The 24,992-nt window shown below is 41.1% G+C and overlaps 1 protein-coding gene across 1 annotated transcript in view; it reads right to left on the bottom strand.

The window, feature by feature from the left end:
- The window catches only part of eif4g2b (eukaryotic translation initiation factor 4, gamma 2b), an 87,212-nt gene extending 74,756 nt beyond the window's left edge, over positions 1-12,456 (bottom strand). The window contains exon 1 of the mRNA XM_069686001.1: positions 12,405-12,456. Coding sequence (XP_069542102.1) covers positions 12,405-12,456 — 52 coding nt within the window. The remainder of the gene's footprint in view (positions 1-12,404) is intronic.
- Positions 12,457-24,992: the final 12,536 nt, after the last annotated feature.

The raw sequence follows: 24,992 nt of genomic DNA, 5'->3' as shown, positions 1-24,992 counted from the left end.
CAATATTAAACATGTCTGAGGGTGAGGGAGGGGGAAGAATCAGACTGAGCTTAAATTCAGAACTTTTTTTAATAAGCTCAAAGTCTTCCCTACAATGATGTGTGGAGGCTCTGTAAGAAAGTGTCATCATTTTATTGATTGAATTGTTTGACTGCCTGAAAAAAGATGTTTACATGACCTGACCAGATATCTTAGCTTAATGCTGAGAAAATGGTCATATGAATGTTTGGGTGGAGTTAGGGAGGTACTGATTAATTATGTTATCATGCAGCTGTGTTTAACACTTGATTCTGATAATTGCGGCATTCCGAGGTCTGCTATGTCTGGATAACAGACCACCATTATGAAGAACAGACCGTTGCTAGGGATGCGGCTGTAACACACAATCTGGAGGACTAACTGTAATCATATCAATCCGCCGAAAGAAGTCCAGTTAATTTGACATTGTTTTGTTTACAGAGGTGGGAAAAAAAGGAAAGAGACACTGGGTTTTACTTCACCATCAGAGGAAATGTTTCCATTCAATGTGAGTAAAAACAGCTCATTTTAAGAAGGCTACAGAGTTAACTGTTGCTATGGACGCAGCTCTCACTGTGACTTTTAAACAAAACTGAAATATAATCATTTTTAAATTAATAAAATAATTTACAAATCAATAAAAAGTTAGTAAAAAGCTATGTAATAAGCGGGATAATATATTCCGTATCAAAAACCTGCTCACTGTACAATATCCTTTACTTGTCGGGGCATCAGATCTGGAAAAACATTTTAGTCATCTTTTAATAACCAATGCTTTTTTATTACTACTTTTGGAGAACATGTTGAACTTCAAAGACTAAAAAGAACTCTACTTGATTCTAAATAAATCATCTGTTGATGCTCAACACCAGCAGGTTTATGAAAAAGTAAATTGTGTCTTAAGACTTAATGTCCTAGGTCTAAATATTACCAACTAAATATTAAATTGACTACAGGAATGTAGCCTGAATTTAACTTGAACTGTTTTAAATCAAAATACAAAAACAGGCGTTATAAGAATTTCAGAAGTTTCATTGCAACTTTTAAATCTTTATTCACTATTTTTAAGGTCAGATATTGTTTTGCTGTTCTTCCTCTGATTTTCCCGTTAGTTATTAATCAATTTCAGCTCCAGTCATGTTTTAAGACATAACGTTAACGTTAGTAGTCTGCAGTGAGTTTGTAAAAATGACGACGACGGTTACAGCTGGCTCGCACATCGCCGAAGTGGTTGCCATTGGTTGCAGATAATGATATGCATAGCGCCACCCCGTCTATTAACGGAATTGGCTCCTTAGGTTTGTGACATCACAAACCCTGCCAATCTGAAAACGTGTTGTCCAGCCTGTCCTTGGTACACTGCAGTTTAAAAGCAGACAGGCCCAGCCATGGAGATAACTGCTGGTGTTGTCCCTGATATGTCTTGTAGCACATGATAAACACCACATGGAGATGCTTACAAGGTTAAACACTTCTCTGGAGGGGGGCTTTAAAGCAGGGGTAGGAAACTTTGGAAAAAACACAAGCAAGAGTTAGCTAGATGTTGAAAGCATCCCACCAGGATGATGTCCTAATTGCTTTTAGGATGTTAAGAATCCCAATGAATTATCATGTTTTCATTTACACAATATGCTGGAATATTCTTATTTTTGCAGTGTAATTAACTTTAAGCAATGTAATGTAATTAAGGCATGACTTTAAAGAAAGGAACTGCAAACCTTTACAGCGTTTTCTGCCTCATGTGATTTCAAATCTCTGCATGTGTGTGTGGGTGTGTGTGCAAAATGTTATGGTATTCATCACAACCAGCAGACGTGTGAACGTGACCATGCATGTGTCTGCTCTGAGCTGATAGCGCTTTCAGCCCGAGCCTTCGACAAACCTGCAAAAACAAACTTTGATTCAGAGGAAAGCAGACCCACTATTATCTGAAACCCAGGAACACGCTTCAACACCCCCACACCCGCGTCACGTGCTGCAGATCGACATGTCGACGCTTTTCAAAGAGGCTCCCAGTAAAGATTCTTTCTGCTTTTCAGTCCGCTGGAATTACAGAGAAAACTGATCTTTAAAAGAACTTTCTGTTCTCGAAATGATTCAAAAACAGCCAAAAAAACAAAAACAGCAGCAGGTATGTATGGCTGAACCTGGCTGGCATTATCTGTTAGTGTCACAGAGAGCAGCGGCGAGGCTGTCAGATGAAAACATTGTGTGTTCACAGAGTCAGCGTGTTAGAAAGGAAAACAGGCTCCATTTCACAGGCTCAGCCCCGCGGTTCTTCACATTTACACTGTGAGTTTTGAAAAGGGTTTCGTGGTTCGTGAATCATGAAACTCGCTCAACCCATAAAAGAGCTCGTAAACCTTTTAAATCACGTTGCTTAGTTTGCACATGAAATGATGCAGCACATCATGCTTGGATAGGAACTTTGTATTTTGCACGCTAAGCAACATTTCACTGCACTGACTCCCCGTCACCTGCATGCCTGTACAGTATTCAGAGACAAGTTAAACTTACATTAAGTAAGAAATTGATTTATGGGATTGGATTAGAATATTTAAAAGAAGAGTTTCCTCCATTGCTGTGACTGTGTAAAGGAAACCATGCATGGTCTCAACAGTCTGTTTTTCCTCTCAGCCTGTCCATGGAGCGCCTCATTAACCGGTGTGAGTCAGAATTTCAGTATATTTTGGTTCTTGTATAAGGATTGTTAGCAGGATGGGATCTCCGAGCAGGTCACCCTCAAATCTGCTTCCTGTTGAGAATTTTTTTCACCTGACGGAGACAAAATTCTCAAACAGAAATGAAAGAGGAAGAAATGTTGCTGAGAAAAATGAAACCAGGATGAAGAGGGACTGACAGGTCAGTGTCAGCGCTCAGATAATTGGGTTGTCAGCATGAAAATAATATGGTTGGGATCAGGTGCTGCTGTGTTTGTCTGACCTACAGTCCTGCTTGTTGTTTGTCCAAAGGATGGGCTGTGCAGTCCTTCAGAGGTGTGACACGGTCTTTTAGATAAAGTACAGGTGTTTGATAGAGTTTAACAACAAGGTGAGTGGTTAGGTAACTGTATTTCAGAATAAATAAGCAGTGTATAATCACTTTTATAGATAATATACCTTTAAGAAGCATCTACATGGTGACACCAACTGAAAGTTAGCAAGACACATGCTGTGTCCGAAACTGCATACTAACCTACTGCCTACTACATACTCAAACAGTATATACTGCATACTGCCTACTAACCTGACTATTAGGATGCCGGTGGCGTCATACTCAGAGCCGTCTTCTCCGTATCACGTGACTTAATCGTTTACGTATGTCCGGTCTGATCTCCGGTCCATCTCCGCCCTAGTAGAAGCTGAATAGCCGCAATGCTTTTTGGGGCGGTTGAGTAAAACCAATGAGCTCCCATCTCATACTCAAATATCCGGGGCGATCTAGTATACATCCGGGCATTTCTCGCATACACAAAATAGCATACTATGAGATGGGAAGGCATGACATACTCAAATTTAGGTCATGGTTAGTATGATTAGTATGATTAGTATGATAGTATGCGGTTTCGGACACACCGTAAGTCTGCAGCCATGACAGGGCCTCTAAAGGCAACTACTACTAGTTACCCAGTACCAGTAAAATCCCATGCACAAGTTACTCCAACTCCACATTTCTTATGATGGCAATTAATGAAAAGTCATTGAAACAGCAAAAATGATTAAAAGTCAGGAACTACACAGTGCCCGACCCCCTCCCCACCTGAAACACAAGATATGTCGATAATGTTTGAGATTTTCTGCTTAAAAAGCCAAATATCAACATCACAGCTGGTCCGAGAAACTGCTCAAATGCGACATCTACTGCACATCTACTCTCTAAAAGATGCACATCACACCTTTAAAACAGCAAATATGAACCTCACATTTATTTAAAAGGCAAAGGTCCTGGATCACCAGTATCAGTAGGATTCATCCTCTGAGAACCATGAACATGTAACTGCAAAATCTGGCACTAAATGCATCAAGTACATGTTGAGATATTTCACAGGATTAGTGTAAAACTTTGACCTACTGCAAGTGGCATTAGAGGCTTAAGAGCCTGTGTCCACTAACTGTGCTTTTTGTGCACACAACCTCAATTTCAGAGCGCTTCTCACTGGTGCTTAAAAAAAAAAAGCAATGCTTCCGCTTCCCTTGGTAGTGACCGTTAAGTCGGTTTTAAATTGCTCTGTATGCGAAATATGTTTTAATTCAAGGATATTTTACATAAAAAAATGTTGTGTCCTGGCATCAGCAGGAGCTCTAGACCTGTAAATTGTACCCTCAAAAAAACATTAGGATAAGCTTCACCTCCGCCATTGTCGTTGACAAAGTTGATATCAGAAGTCCCGCCCCTTCTTGATTTTGATTGGTCGGTGAGGGAGAAGTGACATTCACGAGTGCTGCAGTGTTCCAAAAGTTGTACTATTTTCAACTGAGAGCGCAGTGACAAAAAACAGCTGATGCAGAGGGCGTTTTAGTGCCGAGGACGTTGAACTGCACTGGCAAACAGTCATTGCCAGAGCACAAAACACCGTTAGGGGACACAGGCCTTAATTCTCTGGAGAGCATGACATCTGTACAATACATGATAGTGCAATTAGTCGTTCTTTAGAGACTGACCAGCCCAGGAGACACAGTTCTAGCGTGGCTAAAAAAACACATATTTCAAGAAGACACTTCAACATCATTTGGCCTGTTAAAGAGTAAAAAACACATACATAATTTCAAATGACACCAGCATGTGATGTGAAAAATAATCAAAACAACACCAAAAAGGTTTTTGGTTTAATGGAACTTTTTATCATTCAAAAAAAGCTTCACTTTCAATCATTTTCATATTTTTTTAAAGGACTAAACTTCTTTTAAAACTTATGGAGAAATTGATATCTTCAGTTTTTTAAGATATAGCCACAGTAACTTTCTCAGCCTTCATTTTAACACGAAGAACATAAAGTAACCTGCACATATTTTTAGTTTGAGAAGTTTCAGTTGTTTTTTTACAAAGTTTTGTTGGCAGTTTTATTAGTGTGTCTTGCATTTTCTTTGGGAGGCAGATTTGTCATGTTTTATGTTTGTTTAGTGTAATAATGTGGGATGTTGCCTGCTAATTTGAAACCAAATCAACAAAATAACAAAGACTTTAGTTTTGGTCTGTTTTTCAGACAGAACAGTCCTCAGCGTGCGCTCGCTTGGCAATCAAAACAACAAAAGCTGTTTAACAATTTGTTCTCATTCTGAGCTGTCAATCATCTTTGGAAAACTGGGTTTACCGTATCTCAAGCACTTCATAATTAGCTCGTTCCAAAGACTCAAACACACACACACATTCATATACACACACCCTGCAGAGCTGTACGGTGGCTTCAGACACACCTTGAGGCAGCTGTGAGCGAGCTGATGAAGAAGCCGTGCAGTGATACAGTGCGGTGGTCTTATGGGAGGTCTTTCACTGTAATATGAATAGCTGTGACCTTTCTTAGAAGCCCAAACACTAAATCATTGTCTGCGCTCTGTGTTTCTATATAAGCGAAGATAAAGCGGACAGATCTGACCCGGGATCTGCCTCAGCAGCTCCTGAGACTTCTCTCATTAGTTGCTGGGGCAGCGGACAGTCACCTCGGATCAGCTGATTAAACTAATTGAAAGCATGAGACTCTGTAACAAAGGCCAGAGGTCTGTTGGTTTTTAGAGCTGGTGTCATACCGGAAAAAATATATATTTATTGCCAATTCTAGTGAGCCGTGTAGATAGTTTTGGTTTTACTTGCCCAGGATTTTACAAATCTTTTATGCGAGATTTCAGCCTCAACCTAATATATCAAAGTGAATTAAGTAAACACATTGTTGTCTATGCCTTCAAACTTTACTCAGTAGCTTTCTGAGAAGTGGATTGCATTCCAGAAATCTAGATAAGACTTTCCTGTATCGCCGTCAAGTGTGCAAAAGGCTGCAGCTTGGATCACTGGTTAAAGAAACCCGATCATAATATAACTCCTCCCTAATAATGCATCCCTGTATTTGCTTCCTGTTCATCATCACAGTTATTTAAAAATGAGTGTATATATAGATGGACGACGCGTCTCCATCTGCTCCCATTGTACCAAAGTGATGCCAAAATAGCCCCCGTGATAGTCGCTGCCATCTTGTGATGGTGACGTCATTAGGAGCCAGAGTCTGCGCAGTAGAGATCAGCAGGTGAAGCGGCCGTAGCCACTTCCGCTAACCAAAACGCACACTTAACTTACCGAAAAAACAGCAAGGATCTCGCACGCTGGTGCGTTTAACAGCAGAACAGCTTCTCTGTGTTCTGGTCTGAGGTTAACTTTAACAGATATGGAAACTTAACTGACTGTCGTCATTGTTTTAGTTACATCTCCTCTCGCCGTTCGTTCTCTACTCTGCTAATACAGAACAGATCGGCTGCAGGAGCCGTATTGGTCAACAGAGCTGTCAATCATACTTTTTACAGCATCAAATAACTAATTAAAAATAAACATTTCAGAAAAATGAACACTTGGACGTTAATCAGCATTATAAGAACCAACTATAATGACAGAAACCATGTTTGAGAAAAAATGTATTTGGCGTGTATTTTGATTTTATAGTTTGACTATAAAGGCGGGCTTTATGACCTATACTGCAGCCTTCACTTTTAGGGAGCTATCATGTCGTCTATCTTTTTTATACAGTCTATGGTTGACCCTCAAAGTCTTATATTAAAGAACCCTCATTATATCAAAGATGTTGTAACCCATGTGAGAGCTGAACAGCTAAATCAATCACCTCAATTATTATGTTTTATTGTATTTTAATCTAAACATTTTTCACCTGATATAGATATGAGTGTACTGTAAAAAAAGCTTGCTAATTAAAATGACATAAGATTAGATCAAGGTTACTTAAATGAATGCACCTTTTATTAAATCTAGGTCTTAATACAAATAATAAAACATAAAAAACGTCTAGAACATTTGAACTTCATGATCCTTGGCATTAAAATGACGTTGTGCATTGTTGAAACCTGGCGTATCGTTGTAAACATGGTGAAGGAATCAAGCTTTCCTGAGACAATCAGTGAGCTGGAAAGTTTCCAATAAAAAGTTTGATGGACTTGTTCCACGGTGTGTGATCACCAAAGTTTGGCCAGCTGGTGCCTTCAGACAGCTGACTGAGCTGTTGTACAAACAAACGCTCCGAGGAGTGTTGGTTTGGAGCAAGAACGGATCACCGCAACGCAACACAGTACAAGGCAGGGCAAGAGGATTTCACACAAAAAGGAGCTTACTCTTTAAAGAAAGGACGCTCTTTGTAGGGATCAATTCTGTTATGTTGTCGGACACCTGGGGTAACAATCTGAGCCAGTGGCAAAAACAAGTACTTTTAGTGGACAGACTTTGATCGGGCGCAATTGCCCCAGGGGATTATGTTGCAGCCATTGCAGCTGTATCGTGGCTACAGCAGAGTCCATCAACTAGACCGATTCCAAAAGCTTTTGTTCCTATGAGTCATTTCGATGGCCAAATTTGTGAAAATACGGGCCCAGGTTTAAAAATAGGGAACTTCTACTTTGATTATAACTCGTCAGTTATCATTTTTCCTTTAAGTATTCCCAGAATTCTTTTCTCTTGGGTCCCAGACTCCGTTATCGCTCAACACTTAGAGCGTTGTAAGCGTTACCCAGTAGGCCTACTCGTGCAACGGTGTTTTTAGTTTTAGTTAATTTAGTTAGTAAGTTAGTTCCCTGAACTTTCCTCCTAATGGGTCCCTAACCCTGAATCACCCTTTAATTATAGCTATAGTCCCAGACTCCTACTTCTGCAATATTCGATCTTCCATGTTATTTTTAAAAATATTCAAATAGGGAATTGATTAAAATATAAGATTATAAAAAAAAAATATAGAAGAAGTGCAGACAAGGGGGTGCATAGTTCAAAAATATTTCAGCCATTAGAGAGTAGAGTGAGAAAAAGGAACGTTTTTAGCCTTGACCTAAAAATTGTAGTTAACTTTGGAGGCACTCGCTCGTTTGAAACTGGAAATCACAAAAATCAAATTATTCCAGACGTGAAGGATGAGGTCAGATGCTTATTCTCCATTTTATTTGATATGGTGAGTTCATACAAAAGTTAGTGTCAACATGCTGTGCTCTTGGACCCCGAGAGTAAGAGCTCCAAGTATAAAAATGTAGCTCTTCACTAAGGTCCCATTGAGGGGTGAGATAGTTATTGATGTGAAAACGCTAATACATAAAATTCAGCTTGGACTGAGTCTCTAACAAAACAAAAATCGCTGCTGCTGCATCGCTGTGATGTGAAAGCAGGAAAATCTGATCCATTCATAGGGGGACAAATTAGACAAATTAGGCTGGATAACACATGAACTCCGTGTGTCAGCTTTGTTCATATATATTTCTTGACGTGCATATTGTATTTTTAAAAGTGATGTGACCAGATAAATTCTAATGATATAATGCATTAGCCTGGCTTTGTGCAGCCATCATTGAGTTTTAGACACTACTACACAGTTATTATAAAAATATCTGCAATGATTCAGAGTCATTTTTATATCTCTATCTCAGCATGACAAGCAGGAACACGGCGTATTAGTCACATTGTTCATGTAGGATTTAAAATGGCATTGAGTTAAATGCCCACCGCTGAGCTGCAGTGTGTGATCTCTGCTAAGTAGGGATCATATTTGGAGAGAAAAGTCTTTATAAAGTGAAATGTTCACTTGATGACTTCATTGTTCAGCGAGGCCACTCAGCTCGAAAACTCCTGCAGCACAAAGCGATGCAATTTCAGCTTGAAGAAGTCAGTGGAAGAAACGGCCTTCATTACAAGTAGTTAGCCGTGATGGGCGTCTTCAATTGACTCTTAAAAACAGCCGTTAAAACACATGCTGCTCTGTCGGAGCACAAGAGCACTTGAGGAGAAAGGGACTATCTGGGCGGCTTTACAAACAGAAATGGGCCCGTTTGCAGTGTACTCCACCTGAAACCAGGCCAGAAACTCATGCATGTCTCTCAGCTGGGAGCAGTTGGAGAGATGTGCTCAGGGAGCATTTGAAGCTAGCGCGCTGCATGTGCTATTTGCAGTGTTTTAGCAGCCATTTGAACTGCCGCTTGCTTCACAGATGGAAAAAACGGGAGCGTTCTCCGAGCTGCTGTCAAGGCCACTTTAAAAGCTGGCTAAGTTCGCAGATCATGTGAAAAAAAAAAAAAATTAAATTGATGATCTTTCCTCAGAGGGACTCCTTTCAATTAGTTTGGCAGCATTTGAAGAAAGAAAGATGCCATGCTGTCTAGTCTGTGTCTGTGCTTTGAGATTGTGCTCACACTGTGTTGTTACACAGCCACCATGGCACATTTGAATTTCAAAGTTCGCTCTTCCCAAGGAAAGTTTTCGGAGTGACTTTCACACAAAAAGCTGTGGAAAGGTATCTTTTTTTTTTTTTTTAATACTCACTCGATGGAATCCCGGGAGACGCTGTTTGTCAGTGCCAATTTAGAGCGAGTCTCCTCACATATGGTGCTTTAAAGCTGGAGAGAGCTCTTCAAACCGATCCAATCCCAGGGACAGAGACAGCACTTCCATACGGTTCTAATGCCACCATTTATCACGTAAGTTTACCTATTTTAATTACTAGACACTATAGTTTTATGTTCAACATTTAATTATGTTTGCTTAATTTTAATTTAGAGCAGAGCTTGAAGTAGAAAAACAGAAGTGCCACTACTCCCTGTTTTCACAGAAAATCACGCAGTATTACATTTTCTATTTCTTTAGCAAATAATAAGACACCAGAGATATTGCTGATGTTTAAACCATACATTTATTTATTATAGTTAATAATAAATAACTATTTTTTATTGTTGTAGAAAATATAACCAGCTATGTACAATACTTTTACAGCATCGTCTGACTCTGTTCAGGTTCTCTTTGTCCCCGGTCCACATTATTGTTACTGGGTGTGTGCCTGTTTAACTGTGTGCATAATGAGACTCCTAAGTAATAATGCACTGGCTCTGCATGGTTTGGAAGTGTGGCTGCATGTACTGGTACTGGTTAATTAATTGGATTGTTTTAACTACATTAATGCATTTATTAATTCAATTTAATGGCTTTAATGCCAAGGTTGAAACCTGTTGCTCTGCTGCATCACATTGCCTTGTACATTTACTTTTTAAAATTGTATGTCTGTTCTATTTTTTAACAGTTTATCAAAAAACTAATTAACTAAATTTGTCTGTACAGCAAATTTAACAATAAGATAAAGATAAAAATATAAATAAATAAAACACAGAAACAAAGAGCTCAGTGGTCAGAGTAGCTGCCTCAGAAGATTATGGGGTATGCGCTCTGCTGACGGCATGCTGCGTTTCGTGCTGTGACAGAGAAAAGAAGGCAGGCGAGGACGGGAACAGGTGAGTCTCTTGTAGTGCCCCCTGGGTAATGCAGTTTAATTAGGTCCATCATGAAACACCCAGAGAGCCTGACATGGAGAAGCACCATCACTCATGAAAAGCACTCCTTTATAGACTGTTTGCACCCTGACATAAAATTGTAGTAGCCATACTATCTTTGTCTTTAAAATGCATATTGGCAAAACAATATGCCACTCATCTAAAGTCAGTACTACAGTAAGTGACCGATGTTGCTCTAATATTGAGCTCAGGCTTATAAGGGCGTTTGCAAGAATCCAGCTGTCCTAGAAAAGAACCAATAAATTACCAGTTTATCTTTAAGTTTAAAAGTATAATAAGTAGGATTTTCCTAGGAAAATAAAATATAGACTTTTACAAATATAATATTATATAAATCATCACTTCTCGGCCTCTATACATGTGTGTTGGTGAATGTGTGTGCAGACCCTTGTGAGACCCTTCCCTCTGCATCTATTCTGTTGTTTTGCTTTGCACGGGACGTTTTCAGGAGGGACGCTGTCGTGGTTCCCTGAGCCAATCACAGCGTATAAGTGAGTGTGGGAGTGGTTCAAATTAGCAGCTGGGCCCCACTCAGACTGGATAACGTGGCGAAAGAGCGATGCAGAGTCCTTCTTTCTGATGCGGTCGGTGTTAGCTCGGTGGGGTGGGCGTGTTCAGAGCCCAGGAGGAGGGGTCCAGTTTGAATGTGTTGTTCATAAAATGCAAGAAAAAATACCTTTTAAATTAGCTAAAATAAAAATGATGTAAATTATTATGGATGTTTTTTCTATTATCTTGTAAAGCAAGACAACAGGCCAAAATAACAATAACAATTCTAGTTATTCTAGGACTTTAAGTGTCGAGGTTTATTAATCCCTCTCTTCTTTCATTTTGTGTGCAAACCATCAGTCCATTAACCAATAAGTAGGTTTAAAATAAAATGACTGCATACTATTGTGATAATTTATTGATGTTTTTTTGGGGGTGGGCTTTTGCCTTTACAGGACAGCTTAAGCGAGACAGGAAATCGATTAGTGACGATCCTTGACGATCAGTGCGTCGAGGACTAGCCTCTCTACCAACTGATCTGAGCCAGCGCCCCACTGATGAATGGTTTTGCTAATTTTTCAAACCAATGCTGGTTCCAGCTCCTTAAATAGAAGGATTTACCGCTCTTTGGGTTTTGCACTTTTTTTTGGATAAAAGTAGCAATAAAAAGAAATCTCTTCGGGCTCTTGGAATCTGTGATGAGAATTTTTCACTTCTCTTTTTACATTTATCAGACTTAACGATTGACCATGAAATTAAAAGGCGGATTAAACAGTAATGAAAATAATTAGTTGCAGCCTTAATAAAAAAGAGCAATGTCTTTTTAAGTTCCATTTTGAACACATTAAGATACATTTACCTAAAATTGTCCAACACTAAACTGAATTACATTAAATGAGGATTTCAAAGGGGCTTAAATTCAAATAGTTCTATCTTTAGATAACACTAAAAGCTCCCCCAGCCCACACCTGGCAACATGAAAGGCTCTGTGCTGAATGTCAGGTGGCTGTGCAAAGGGCTGATATGCACCAGCGACTATAGGAGCAACATTTGCAGTAATTGGGGAAACAGCCCTGCATCCTCACACCATGCAGCTCCATTGATTTTCTGTTTATTCATCCCTCTGTTCCTGAGATCCAGCGGCTGCAGAGCAGAGGCAGCTCCCAGAATCCCTCTCTCCTGTGGGAGCAGCTGTGTTCTGAGGATGAGATGTTCCTGACATAAACAAGAGGCTGCTGGTGTGGATGCGAGTTTGTTAGTGCGTGCTTGTATTAATGCGCCCTGGCTTCATCTGTCTTGCTCTTCATGTTAAGGGCAATGACTCATGCAAGCGAGGGCCAAGACACAAACACGGCTCAAGCAGGAGACCACCTGCCGGGCCGGAGAGCAGGGCGAAGGGGAAGTGGCTCTCGCTGACATCCATCTCGGCTCTGATTCATTATCGTCTTTATATGAGCAAAAGGTTTCTGTCTGTGGATTCTGGTGAGAGAGCATGTGATGCATTTGTCCGCCTACTATCCCCCAAAGGCTCGGCAACCCTTCCTTCCCTCGCTGCCAACTCTAAGCACGGTTATTTAGAGTGATGCATTTCCCTCTGCCTTCCTGCTGGAGTGGACTCTCCATCACCTACACAAACACAAACTCACACACACACACACACACATGCCCACAAGAGTGTGAAAAACAAACACGTGGATACTAACGCAAACAGACACACTAACACAAACCTACGCGCACACATGTACCTTTGCCACGAGTGTTTAGCGCAGGAATTGGAGCGGACGCCTCACAGTGTCCAGGGGCTGCAGATTCTCTCCCGTGCAGAGAACTTTATTTTAGACAGGCTGCTATTTTGTTCAGGCAAAAAGGCAAAGTTCTGCCAGACTCACTCTTTCAGGCTGTGCTCACGCACAGTTAGAAGGTTCCTGGTTCAGATGTTAGGGGCCTTTCTGTGTGGAGTTTGCATGTTCTCCCTGTGCATTTGTGGGTTCCCTCCAGGTCCGTCTTCCTCCCACAGTTCAAAGACATGCTCGTTAGGTTCATTGACTCTAAATTGTCCGTATTGTGTGAGTGTGAGCGTGAAAGGTTGTCTGTCTCTGTGTGTCAGCCCTGTGATTGACTGCCGATCAGTCCAGGGTGTAACCCCGTCTCTTGCCCGATGACAGCTGGGATAGGCTCCAGCCCCCCCGCGACCCTGAACAGGATAAGCGGTATCGATAACAGATGGATGTGAAGGTTTTGGAGTACATTTGACTTTCCTGTCCCTTTTCGAACTCCTTGCTAGTCACACTATTAATGTTGGCTTTCTTAAAATAAATTAACCACAAAATGGTATGCTTTCATTTCCTTACTGAAGCTATAATATAGTTAACCAGTGTAGATAATGTAGAAATACATTATCATTAAAAGATAGCTTTGGGTGTCCCAGATTGTAACAAAAAAATATGGAGCCTAGCAGAATCATTCAAATTCAAATATACTCCAGAAATTGCCTTGCATTTTGGCAGCTGATGTCTTTTCAGGTCAGTGTTGTGTCTATGTCAGTCACAAGGTAGCTTACAAAAACAATATCCTGCTGTAGAGAGGACAAAGAGGGGTGTTATGCTGTTTCACATATGTTACAATGTTGGATGTCCAGACTAAACGTGGGTGAAGTTTTCTGTAGGTAAAAGTATGTTGGAGTAATCGCCAGGCTTCTCAGCTGCTGTGAACTCCAGGTTTCACAGTTTTTTTCTAAACGCTACACTTCTGTGACGTCACAAAGTGCAGCCTCAGCAGGCTTCAGAGAGCTGGCCAATCAGAAGAAAGCGGGCTTGTAGGGGCGGGGTGTCTTAAAGAGATAGAGCTGCCTGAGTCGCTTCAGGCAGAGGCTGTATGAGGGCCTGCACAGAGCACCAGTGTGAGAAAAATGATGAGGGTTTTTTTTAAATGATGCTAAGCTACTCCACAGGTATCACAGAGTGAAATATGAAGCTTGAAATTAGCATAATACCCCCATTTTAAGAACACTTGGCGATTGAGACCATAAACCCATTAGGAAAATGTCAACTGAGGTTACAAATCAATTGAAAGAATATTCTGGTAGATCTACATCCGGTCAGCCGCCCCCTGCTGGCCATTAAAAAAATGCTGCATCCACTTTTTATAAAAGTCTCTGTTGAGTTTCTAGGACGGATATCCCCTGACATTATTCCGTCATTATTTCCAACACGTCGAACCTACAGAGGCCTTAATTTAACAAAACCTCACGAGCTCAATATGGAATCAAAAATGTGCTTGAAATAAGTTGTAAGAAGTGTATGCCTACAAACAAATATGGCCTTCATTAGCGTCTCCCTGAGCCATTTTTCAGTGACAGCGTTGGCTCACATTGGCCTCGGCCATGGTCTCCGTCCTGGAATAGAGATAGTCACTAAAAGAAGTGGAGATTTGGAGCCGAGCATGAAGTCCTGTAGAGTGAATGCTTCTGTATTTGTTCCACTCTCTTCTTCTGTTCTCCGTCCTTCCCTCCTGTCCTGGTTGAAGATCCTCTCCGTCCAGCCATATGGACTCATCTGCATTTCAGGGTCTCTGGCAGCCAATGAGACTCTCTGAGGATCCTCCTTTAATGTTTCAGCGTTCAGCGGCCCGGCTCCATAATTTACCAGCAAGTGTGGCCAGGGGAGCTAAAGCGCTAAATTACTGTCTGGAGGTGCTCAGTGGCTCTTCAAAAAAAAAAAACGACCCACTAAAATGTTCTTGTGCAGGACTGTGCAGCTCAGTGCATATTTAATTCCTGGTTAATCAGAGGGGGGCGATAGCGCGTGTAAGCAGATTAATCCGGCACTTTTTCATCCATAACAGGGGAGATCAATGTCCGTCCATTTTGTTGGAGAACCACTGGGATGTGACTGGACGTTTAGTTTGTCATTTACCCGACAATAAGATTAAAAAACATTAAAACCCTGTGTACTTTCATTCGACTCTGCCATTCGCTGCAAAAGTCTCACCTGCAACTGCACATTTACTAATACTAATGGGCATTTCAGTGTTGTCTGGTAATCTTAGTCATTTTTTTTAATCCTTGAAAAATGTGGAGACTAAAATGAAAACCTTAAATCCATCAGAGCAAGTTTGGTGGATTTTACAGAATATGAGTGTTATGATGGTGACAGCAAGTCTGTTGTCTCGTTTATACTCTGCAGCGTTGCCTTGCACTCAACGGTAAGGTCTCCGTGTACCGTGCACTGTCCCCAGTGTCACTTTGACCGTTTGTGTCAGTATAACACCGACAGATTCCTTTACAGTGACAGATACTTACAGAGACTGTTTGAAAGACTGCTTCAGCAGACGAAATGTGCCGTCTACATGTAAACTTTGTTACTTGTCCGTGTTCTCACAGTTCTTATTTACAAGCGGTGAAAAAGGTCCACCTGATGAGCTTGTGTCTGATTCCTCAGACAGAATACCCTGGTCTCAATGCTTGCTTTTTTCTCACTATAGGTAAGTATAACACAGCACTCTGACATGATTATATAACATTATTGAGGAAAGTTCTTTTATAGCAGAGTCAAAGAAGGCCAAGGTCGGACAGAGAGCTCCTGCACTTTCATTACGTAACTTCTTATTCTGCTTTAGATGTTCAAATGACTGTTACAGGGCTAGCTGGAAAAAGGACACTGAGTTCATGTCCTCACCTTTTGGGTGTTTAAATGAACAAAAAGAGACTCAACATCATTCATTTAGTACTTTAAAAACAGACAGTAAAAAATAAGTATTAAAAGTAAATGAAAGAAGAAAAAGGGATTTACTGTGAAAAACAGCTTCACTTTGGAAACTATTTTTGAAACTCACAGAAGAGGATTTAACTTACAGAAATATAACCTAACATTTAAATTAATAAGGACTATTTTAATTAAGGGCGTTTGTTGATGTTATAAAACACCTGATGGTAAAGACACAGTAAGAAAGGAAGGGGGGAAAAGCTGTGGAATGCCCTTTTTTTCCTGCAACTTGAAATTTGCCAAATTACCTCAAAGTCGAGGTGAAATTAATTATGTAATTTTAATCCTTTTAGATCACATCCCCGGTAATATTGTGCATCTATTTGACAATATAGGCCCAAAAAAATACAGAAAATCAATTTCTTCGTATTCTTATATCAAAATCTGATCATTTTTTCTTCCTGTAAAACAAAATATCACGTGTGCCTACGTAAGCTAGTACCAACCAATAATATCATGACATCCACCTGTCAATCAATCTGCAACATTTAGCCGCAGAGCACCACGAATGCTCGGTCAGTTAGCTAGCTCCTGCGCTGTGGAGAACGTCTGTCTACTCCCACTTCTCAACGATCAAATCAAATCCCTCTAATGATATGTCCCGCCTGCACGTCCTGTTTCACTCGGAAATACGTCACGATACGGAAGCTAGATACTCTCGAAATGCCGTTTCATCTTGACTTTAACACGGTTGTAGTAGTGGTGGCACATAATGTGTTAAAACACGTGCCGGCAGCACAGAAACAAAGCCACTGGAAAAATGGCTGTTTGTGTCACCAGCTGTTCCCGCCCTTACCCTTACGTCACCAAATGCAGCTCCTGTCGCCTAGCAACAGGTAGCTAGCGGGCTAACTAGCTGTCGTAACTAACGTCACGTAACTTTTTTAATTTAAAGATAGTTTGTTTAAAGGGCTCTTTCGTTATTTTTTAAAATTTCATCGCTAGCTATTCGAAGGAGTTGAAACCAAAAACGTTCACATTTAAAAGTGTATTCCTCTGCCGTCTCGTTTGAATTGGCACTCAATGAATCTTGGGATACGTCGGGTCGCGTAGGATGCACCTGATGGATCTGAAGGAGCATTCAGAATGGGACAGCCTTCGACGTGCCGCTGTTACGCAATCGGCCTTTAAATACGGCCTTTGAAGGATGCAGCCGCTGAATTAGGACACAGCCACAGTTTGACCATGTTTGAGCATCATCAGTAAAGATGAAGCTAAAGTTTTATAAAAGCCACCTTGTGCTTGTATCTTCGGCGATTCCAGCAGTCAGATCATGTCCACCACGGCGACATTACTGATGGCAGGACAGTGTTACGTTATGAGATAACAAGGACTGGCCTTTAAAAGTCCTGTATGGATATAATGTAAAGAAATAAGGGGTGACTAAAACTGTACATGTCAGTTTCATTACCAGACAATTCAGCATCAGCTACCTAAATGAACCTCATAAAGCTCAGATAATGGCTGGCATCTGGTTAAAGAGCCACTTGTCTGAACATCCGAGTCTCTCTGAGTTCACTCGTCTCTCCCAAAGCCCCCAGAGTCCTCAGACCACGTAGAGCAGAGGATGAATATGCAGAGAGCTGCCAAGTTCCTTTATTCTAATCTCGCCTTTTTGTGGGAGTGTTACCAAAAATAGCGCTGTCGAATGTCTATTATTAGATGTTTTTATCCCATGCAGCAGACCACCATGTCTCACAAATAAGAAAAGCAGCCTAGAATGGCTCCTCCTCAGAGATCACTACCGGCGGATGAAGAGAAATATGCAGGAATATGATTAAAACCAATGCAAGTAGCCGGGGTCAGAAGTCGTTTAACTTGGCAACTGAATATTCATCAAATTCACCCTTAAACTGTGCAATGATTAATTGAACCTCCAGTGTGATTAAAATATGAATGAGTTCCTTTCAACGCCTTAACTCTCAGGGACGGCTCATCCAAAATGAGCAGTTCATGTTTAATGCATGATTCACTTATTGGTTTATCTTTGTGAGACCACTTTCTGCTGCCAGGTATTCTCTCCTCACCCACCGCCTCAAGGTTTAAGATCTACACGAGTTATTTTCAGATGTAGATCCAAGCTTTTAGAGGGTCAGTGTTTCCTTTGTTAGATCATACCATCCCTCTCTCTCTCTCTCTCTCTCTTGTTGGTCTTTTTAGAAGAAACGCCATACATGAATCATCAGCAGGGAACTGTTATTAAAGGGGCCTTGGGAGGGCTGGATTAATGGTTTTCAGCAAGGTGCTAATGATTTTTGACGCAAAAAAGGGGATAAAATAATATTATTATCCTGGGTATATAATTTAAATACATGTTACTAAATGTAAATGGCATGCACAAATTACCCAGCTCATTAGGAATTAATAAATCAAACGCATACACAAAGTACCGTATTGGTCTGAATATAAGATGACTTATTTTGAAGATCACATTTATCTTTAAGATTAAATTCTCACATTTAGCTTAAATAAAATGCCTTTAAAATTTTAATAAATCATTAACCATTGAAGTGAGGTCTATCAGTCTTGAAACAGCTGGATGACCTTTGTTCCGTTGTTCAGTAACGCACTCTCCCGTGAGTCTCTTGGAAGCGGCTGCTTTGAGGACCACGCTACTGTCTCTGTTGCCATCTGTTAGGCAAGACTGTTAGCATTTTTAAGATGCGGCGGTATGGCAGCCCATGGGTGGGGGGAGGGCAGGCCCGGTCCAGGGGGACTCCCAGAAGCTCAACCAAGGTGCAGAAGGACGGGGCACAGAGCTCCACGTCTAGCTGCGGGGTTATGCATTGCTACGGTGGCCTGTGAACTTTTTGGGCTCGCAACTATCTCACTGTGACAGCAATTATCTTAAAATTAACATCAGTTCACCGCCTCAGTTGTTGGTTACCTTTGCCTACTTTTAAGCCATTTCTTCCGGACGATCACCGTGTCTCTCCGTCTTTCATCCCCCTGGCACTGTGAGTGAGGGCTGGTCTCGGTCATACAGGTGTGAGCGTATATTAGCATTTTAAAGTCTAGACCCCAAATATAAGACGATCCCACTTTGTATCTTCACTGTAGCACAGTCTAGAGTTGCTAATGGTTAAGCAGATTCCTCTTAATGTTATTGAAACAGAAGAAACAACTCATGCTAGTTAGCAGCTGCCTTCCAGATGTAGCTAACGTTAGCCTGAGGCACAAAGTTGACGGAAGTAGCTTACTTTCAGCTCACACTGAAACTTACAACATAAAGGCAGCTTGTCCAGACTGCCCTATTTTTTATCCTTCGTAATCATTCTTTTTATACTTTGTGTTGACACAATGTTCTCCACCACGTTAGCATCCCCGTTGCTAGAATTAGCATCTGTTTATCGACACCACTGATATCAACCTCTCCTCTTTGTCCTCTTTGGGTTTGGGGTAGGGGAAGGCCCCGAAGGAACTGAGGAAGCGCTATCATCGCTATCGCTATCAGATAACGTTACGAATCAACAAGTTACATCCACGAAATACAGCAAAGCTCAGCAGTCCTCAAATTAAAATGTGATGGTTGAACTCTTTAAGTATGTAAGCCAGCTATGTCTCTATATACACTTAATATTTTTCATCACAATATTGCTGGGGGTGGCTTTTTAAGTAGGAGCACACGGGAAGCTAGCCCCCTCTCCTCCCTTCGTCGTTGAGAGTCAGCGATGCTAATGAGGGAAACAGTTGGAGAGGGCTATATTTGCAAGAGCACAGGCACTCCTTCATTGCCCCGGGCGTTGTGTCTCGGCCCAGATGTGCAGCCAACCAACCTGTGGTTCTGACCCACTTTCTGGCCTCATCCGTCACACTGAGACTCCCGGAGACTCTGATTCATTTCCAACAGATCCCATTTATTCCTCGCAGGCCGTTATGTCATCATTACAGACTTACCTGCTCCGTCGTGCTGGAAGCAGGAAGGCCGCATTTGAATATTTCATTATGACACCATAATACTTTAAATATGCCAGAGGATATGATTTATACGGGTCAGGATAGATGTTCACACACTCATGTGCCTGAGTATAATTGCCCGAGGTTGCGAGCAGTAACCTGACATACGAATATATCTTTATGTGATGAATAATCAACGGCTGGGGAAAGGGTAAATTCACAAAGAACAGCATATCTCTTGTTCCTTTGGAGACAGCGGGTCAAGCAGACGGAGGGCATGAGCATTTTTCTTCTGTTTTAAAATAGTAAGTTAGTAGAGTTCTGAGTTTTTTAGGGAAAAGTAAAAAATGGGCTTCGTGTAATGTGGTAGTTTTCTCACCCTCTCCAAATTGATTAGTGGATCAGCGGGCTAATTCAGCCCTTAAGGAGAAACACTTAGACACAGACTCCCTGAGAGCCACAGAATAAGTCATCCATAAACCACACATCACCCAGCGGTTAGCCAGCCTGTCCCCTCGCTCCACACACACACATCAGCTGCAGCCTGCTGTGGGAAGAAATGGACCTCCAAGTAATTGAATGCACTTTACTTCCCGAGAAGCCAGGCGGAGGAATAGAAAAAGATGACAAATGAGAGATGCTATTGAGCAAAACTCTTTAAGCTGTGTTGTTTCCAACGGGAATATGCTTGTTGACTACGCAGCACAAACACTTTCTTTAAAAGGGAAAACTGTTGGTTTTAACTTGAATGAAATATTGGCATATTGGGACATGTTAAATTGTAGTTTAGCAGTTAAAAAAGACAGACAAATGTAATAACTACATAAATTAATTATTCAATTTCCCTCCTTAAACATAACCCCACATTTATCTGTCTACCAAGTAATTACTGAAGGTGGAAAACTAATAAAAATGTGTTCGAGAGAACAAGTCAGTGATCCAAAGCTCCTCCAGGGCCTGACATTTCAGAAGTGTGGATGTACAGGTATGCTTCAGGTTTAATGTTGGGACTCTGACATCATATTCATATCTTCAGAAATGTTCATCTGTTTTCATTACAAAGTTCATGCAAAGAAAATAATTGATTGCGCCACATTAGTCTCAGAAAGAATAAATGCACACAGAAGGAGACTCCCCTGCCGCGACTCGATCATCATCGATAACCAATCAGATGTCTCCCTACTTGTCTTTTTTTTTTTAAGATTATTTTGTGGCTTTTTATGCCTTTATTTCAGAGAGAGGACAGTGGATCGTGGCGGAAATGGGGAAAGAGAGAGTGGGAGCGACACGCAGCAAAGGACTGAGGGCGGGAGTTGAACCCTGGGCTGCTGCATTGAGGACTATAGCCTCTGTATATTGTCAACGATTTAACCGCTGAGCCAAACTGGCGCCAATCTCCCTACTTTTCAACCAATCACCGGCGTGCTGTGATGCCCAGATTTAAAAATGTATGACGTGAATGACCTTAACACTGTTGTACAGGTTTAACTTGACAAAGACACAAACCACATCTTCCAACACTGTGAAAATTAACTGCATTTATCAGCCACTACCACAGCTTCCAGATCAACTGGAAAAGACATTAGCTAGATTGATACATCACAAGCTTACAATTTGTTTGGGGAAGCCAAAATTAGATACCTCATGTCCCATAATCCCCCAACAGAAAACATCAAAGAACTGTACAGTATGAAGAGATGCCCCATGACAATGCCTTCCTTTGATGATGTTTCACCAAGACAGTTGAGACACAGAATTTGGTCAATTAAATCATCAACATAAATGTAAAATGCTAAACTTAGAATGGCAGTGGTCCATTTCCTATTTCTTTGCATGTGAAATGTTTTAATATCAAATTGAAAATATTAAACTGAGATGCCTGTTTTGAAATAGTCTGCGTTTGTACTCCCCGTCCTGAAATACGTGGCCTTCCAGACGTACTCTCCAAGTAGCACTTCTTACCATCATGGCTAAAGATGTTCACTTAAATCTTTAAGATGAAAGTTTGACCAGCCGTTCATTGTGAAAGTAATGTCTTAGTCGATATTGTCTCCCGCTCATTAACCTGACTGACTTCTACTCAAAGTGTGTTGACTGCTAAGCAAATGGTCATAGACGGACCTGATGGCCTGAGGGGAACTCACACCCAGCCAGCTGGAGAAGACTCATTGGTCTTGCTCAAGGACACTTCAACATGACAAATGGCCACAGATGGATGGACTACTGGTTTTCATGGGGAGCGAACGTGAAACACTTCAGTTACCGACTCCTGGTCTGGTTGCGGCTCCACGCTTGGAAAATTAAACAGCTTCTTTCCAATCAAAGTATCAGATGATTAAAAAGGAACGATTCCCTATTGATTTCCTGTTGGAAGCACTCGGAGACATGTTTTGTTTATTGCTGCTCTGCAAATCAGCGGAGCACAGCGGGAAGAGAGAGCAATTACAAATGCAAATTCCCAATAAGTGCCTGGAAGGTATGTTGAAAGGTCCTCCGAAGGATATAATTACAGCCTGGCTTGATTACATTTACAGGGAGATGAGGAAGAAATATTCCTGAATTATTCAAGCAAACAAAAAACACCCTGGAAGCAGGCAGGAAGCAAGAATTAGCATCAATCTGACGAGATTCTTGGTCTGTCTTCACCCGAGAGATCGACATCACAGGGGACCAAACACAAAACCTGTTCTGTTTGCCCGCCTTAAGCGCTGCCAATAATTCCTCTCAAAACATTTGCTATTCCTCTTCAGATTCATATTTCCACTAAATAATAATTAGATCTTTTTTCACTTAATGAAGCCGAGAATGGAGACGGTGTGAGGCCAGCGAGGCACATTAAACATGTTTTATTACGAGCCTCTCTGACATTAGCTGAGATTAATGTAGAGTGGAGTCATTGTTGGAACTGCTTTTTAACTGGTCAGATGTCACCATCAACCTCTGCACGGATCTCTTTGGCAACTGAGTGAAGGGAAAGTGATGAGACTGAAACTGATAGATAGCTCTTTGAATATTGGATGCTATCATTGTAAAAATCCAGGACTATTAATGACAGGATGATCAGTAAGAGACAAAAAAAATTGAGTTCAAGTTCAGAACTTCATGGTCAAGCTTTTTCACTACACACACAGTACATCCACACGAGGGTTAAGTACCAAACAAGTACTTTTAGGGCTACCGACCAAATTACACCGGTACTGAATCAAGTTGAATCAATTTGTCTTAAACGTAGTTACCTGAGAGGGCACAATTCAAACAAACCACAACCACAACAAACTTAACTTAAACTGACAATCTCGAAGATTTCAGTTTCATATTCTTTGGCGCCACCTACTGGTGAAATACAGTAATTGCGGCAGGATACTTCCCAATTTAACGTCTACGGGTGGCTCCCTTTGTAACGATTGTAACTCTTGATTTTCCTTGCCGACAGTCGCTTTCCTTTTCAGACTGTTTGCTTCATCTGAGCGTCAAATTTGTTTATTTTTCTTTGGATTTTCACTTCTTGTTGAAGTTGTATCTGTAGTCATCCATCTTTTCTTTGTTTGTTCAGCCATAGTAGATTACGGTTTACTCGCAACACTTGCAGAGACCACTGAGCTCCGCCTACCCAGACCAACCACGGCTGATGGAAAACACGTCACTAAGTGGGCGCCACTTGTGATTTTTTTCCCCGAAAGTCGCCACAGACACCCAGTCTGTAATACTGCAAATACAAAGGCTTTCATCAGTGGGCCATAGGCTCAATCACCATTGTGTTACCTCATTTGGCGCTAGATCGTGACTTAGACATTTATTTACATGAAAATATTTGAGTTTATTATTTTAAAGTTATGTTTAATGGGGCGCTGGCTTGGCTAATTTGGCGGAGTGTGCACCTCATGTGCGGGGGCTGTTGTCCCCAATGTGTTCATTGCGGGCTCCACTCCCAGTCTGCCAATTATTTGATGCATCATCCCCCCACTCACTACTCCCCACACTTCCTGTCTCTCTTAAACTCTCCTATCTAATAAAGGCAAAAATTATGAACCTAATCTTTGAAGAAAAAAAGAAAGAAAGAAAAAAGTTTAATGCCTGTTACTCGGCCAAAAACATTCACAGATGATTAAAAGACAGCAGGAGGATGTTTTCCATCAGAAAACACAGCTTATGCACGTTTAGGACAAGATCAGCAAAGAAATCAGAGGTACGGCTTTGTCCACATGAGACTCCAAGATCGACACATAAATAATGAAAGTTCCTCACAGTAGCTTTAATCGCTTTCTGTCTCTAAATCATCAAGATACTCTTCAGAGACACAGTGGCGACATAGTTCCTGACCAAACACCCTCAGTGACCCCATTTTAGCCAAAGAGAAAGGACGATATTGATTGAAAAATGTTGAGTATTTTGACAACTTGCATAATTTAAAGGTATAATAAGTAGGATTTTTCCTTGTATTTTGTCCACAACACATTCAAACTGGGCCCCTCCTCCTGGGCTCTTCGTCACCAGAAGCTCTCTCTCTCTCACTCTCTCATGCGAGAACATGGCCATCCCGCCGAGCTAACATTGACAGCATCATGGTTAGCTTTGCGCTAGCATGCTAACTGCCGGTTAGCTTGTCCTACCCGGATTTCAGGTACCTACCTGTCCAACAGAAAGAAGACCAACTCTGCATCGCTCTGTCGCCTTGTTTGCCGGTCTGAATGGGGCCCAGTTGCTAATTTGAACCACTCCCACACTCATCTATACGCTGTGATTGGCGCCCCTCCTGAAAACGTCCCGTGCAGAGCAAAACAACAGAATAGATGCAGAGGGAAGGGTCTCAAAAGGGTCTGCACACACACTCTTCAACACACATGTATAGAGACCCATAAGTGATGATTTATATTATATTATATTTGTAAAAGTCTATATTGTATTTTTCCAGGAAAATCCTCCTTATTATACCTTTAATACTTCTGGATTTGCCAGATTTAAATGACTACTTTCATTGATGAGCAGAAGGTTCCTAAAGTTTCTGAGACAGCTGTCCTTGCAGATGAGTACGTCCTTATTCAGCAGAAGTGCTTTCAAACATTTTAACATCTTAAAAAAGGCATTTTGATCTCACATTTTGTCCTGAAATCTCAGCGTTAAAGAGATTTAAAATGTTTAAAACAATTAGTCTTTTATCAAACCGCTAATGTTAGCAGTCTGCATGCCCCAGAAAATTTCAAAAACATTCTTGAGGTCCTCGAAAACTCCAAGACTTCAGACTTGAATATGAAAGTGATGAGGTACCTTTAAACGCTTCATATTTATCACACAGAAAGCG

The sequence above is a fragment of the Semicossyphus pulcher genome, unplaced genomic scaffold (genome assembly GCF_022749685.1).
Source record: "Semicossyphus pulcher isolate SPU_LCO1_2020_fin unplaced genomic scaffold, fSemPul1.0.p SCAF_8, whole genome shotgun sequence".
NCBI classification, from domain to species: Eukaryota; Metazoa; Chordata; class Actinopteri; order Labriformes; family Labridae; genus Semicossyphus; species Semicossyphus pulcher.
The sequence above is the reverse complement of the archived record's forward strand: the minus strand, read 5'-3'. Positions and strand labels throughout refer to the sequence as shown.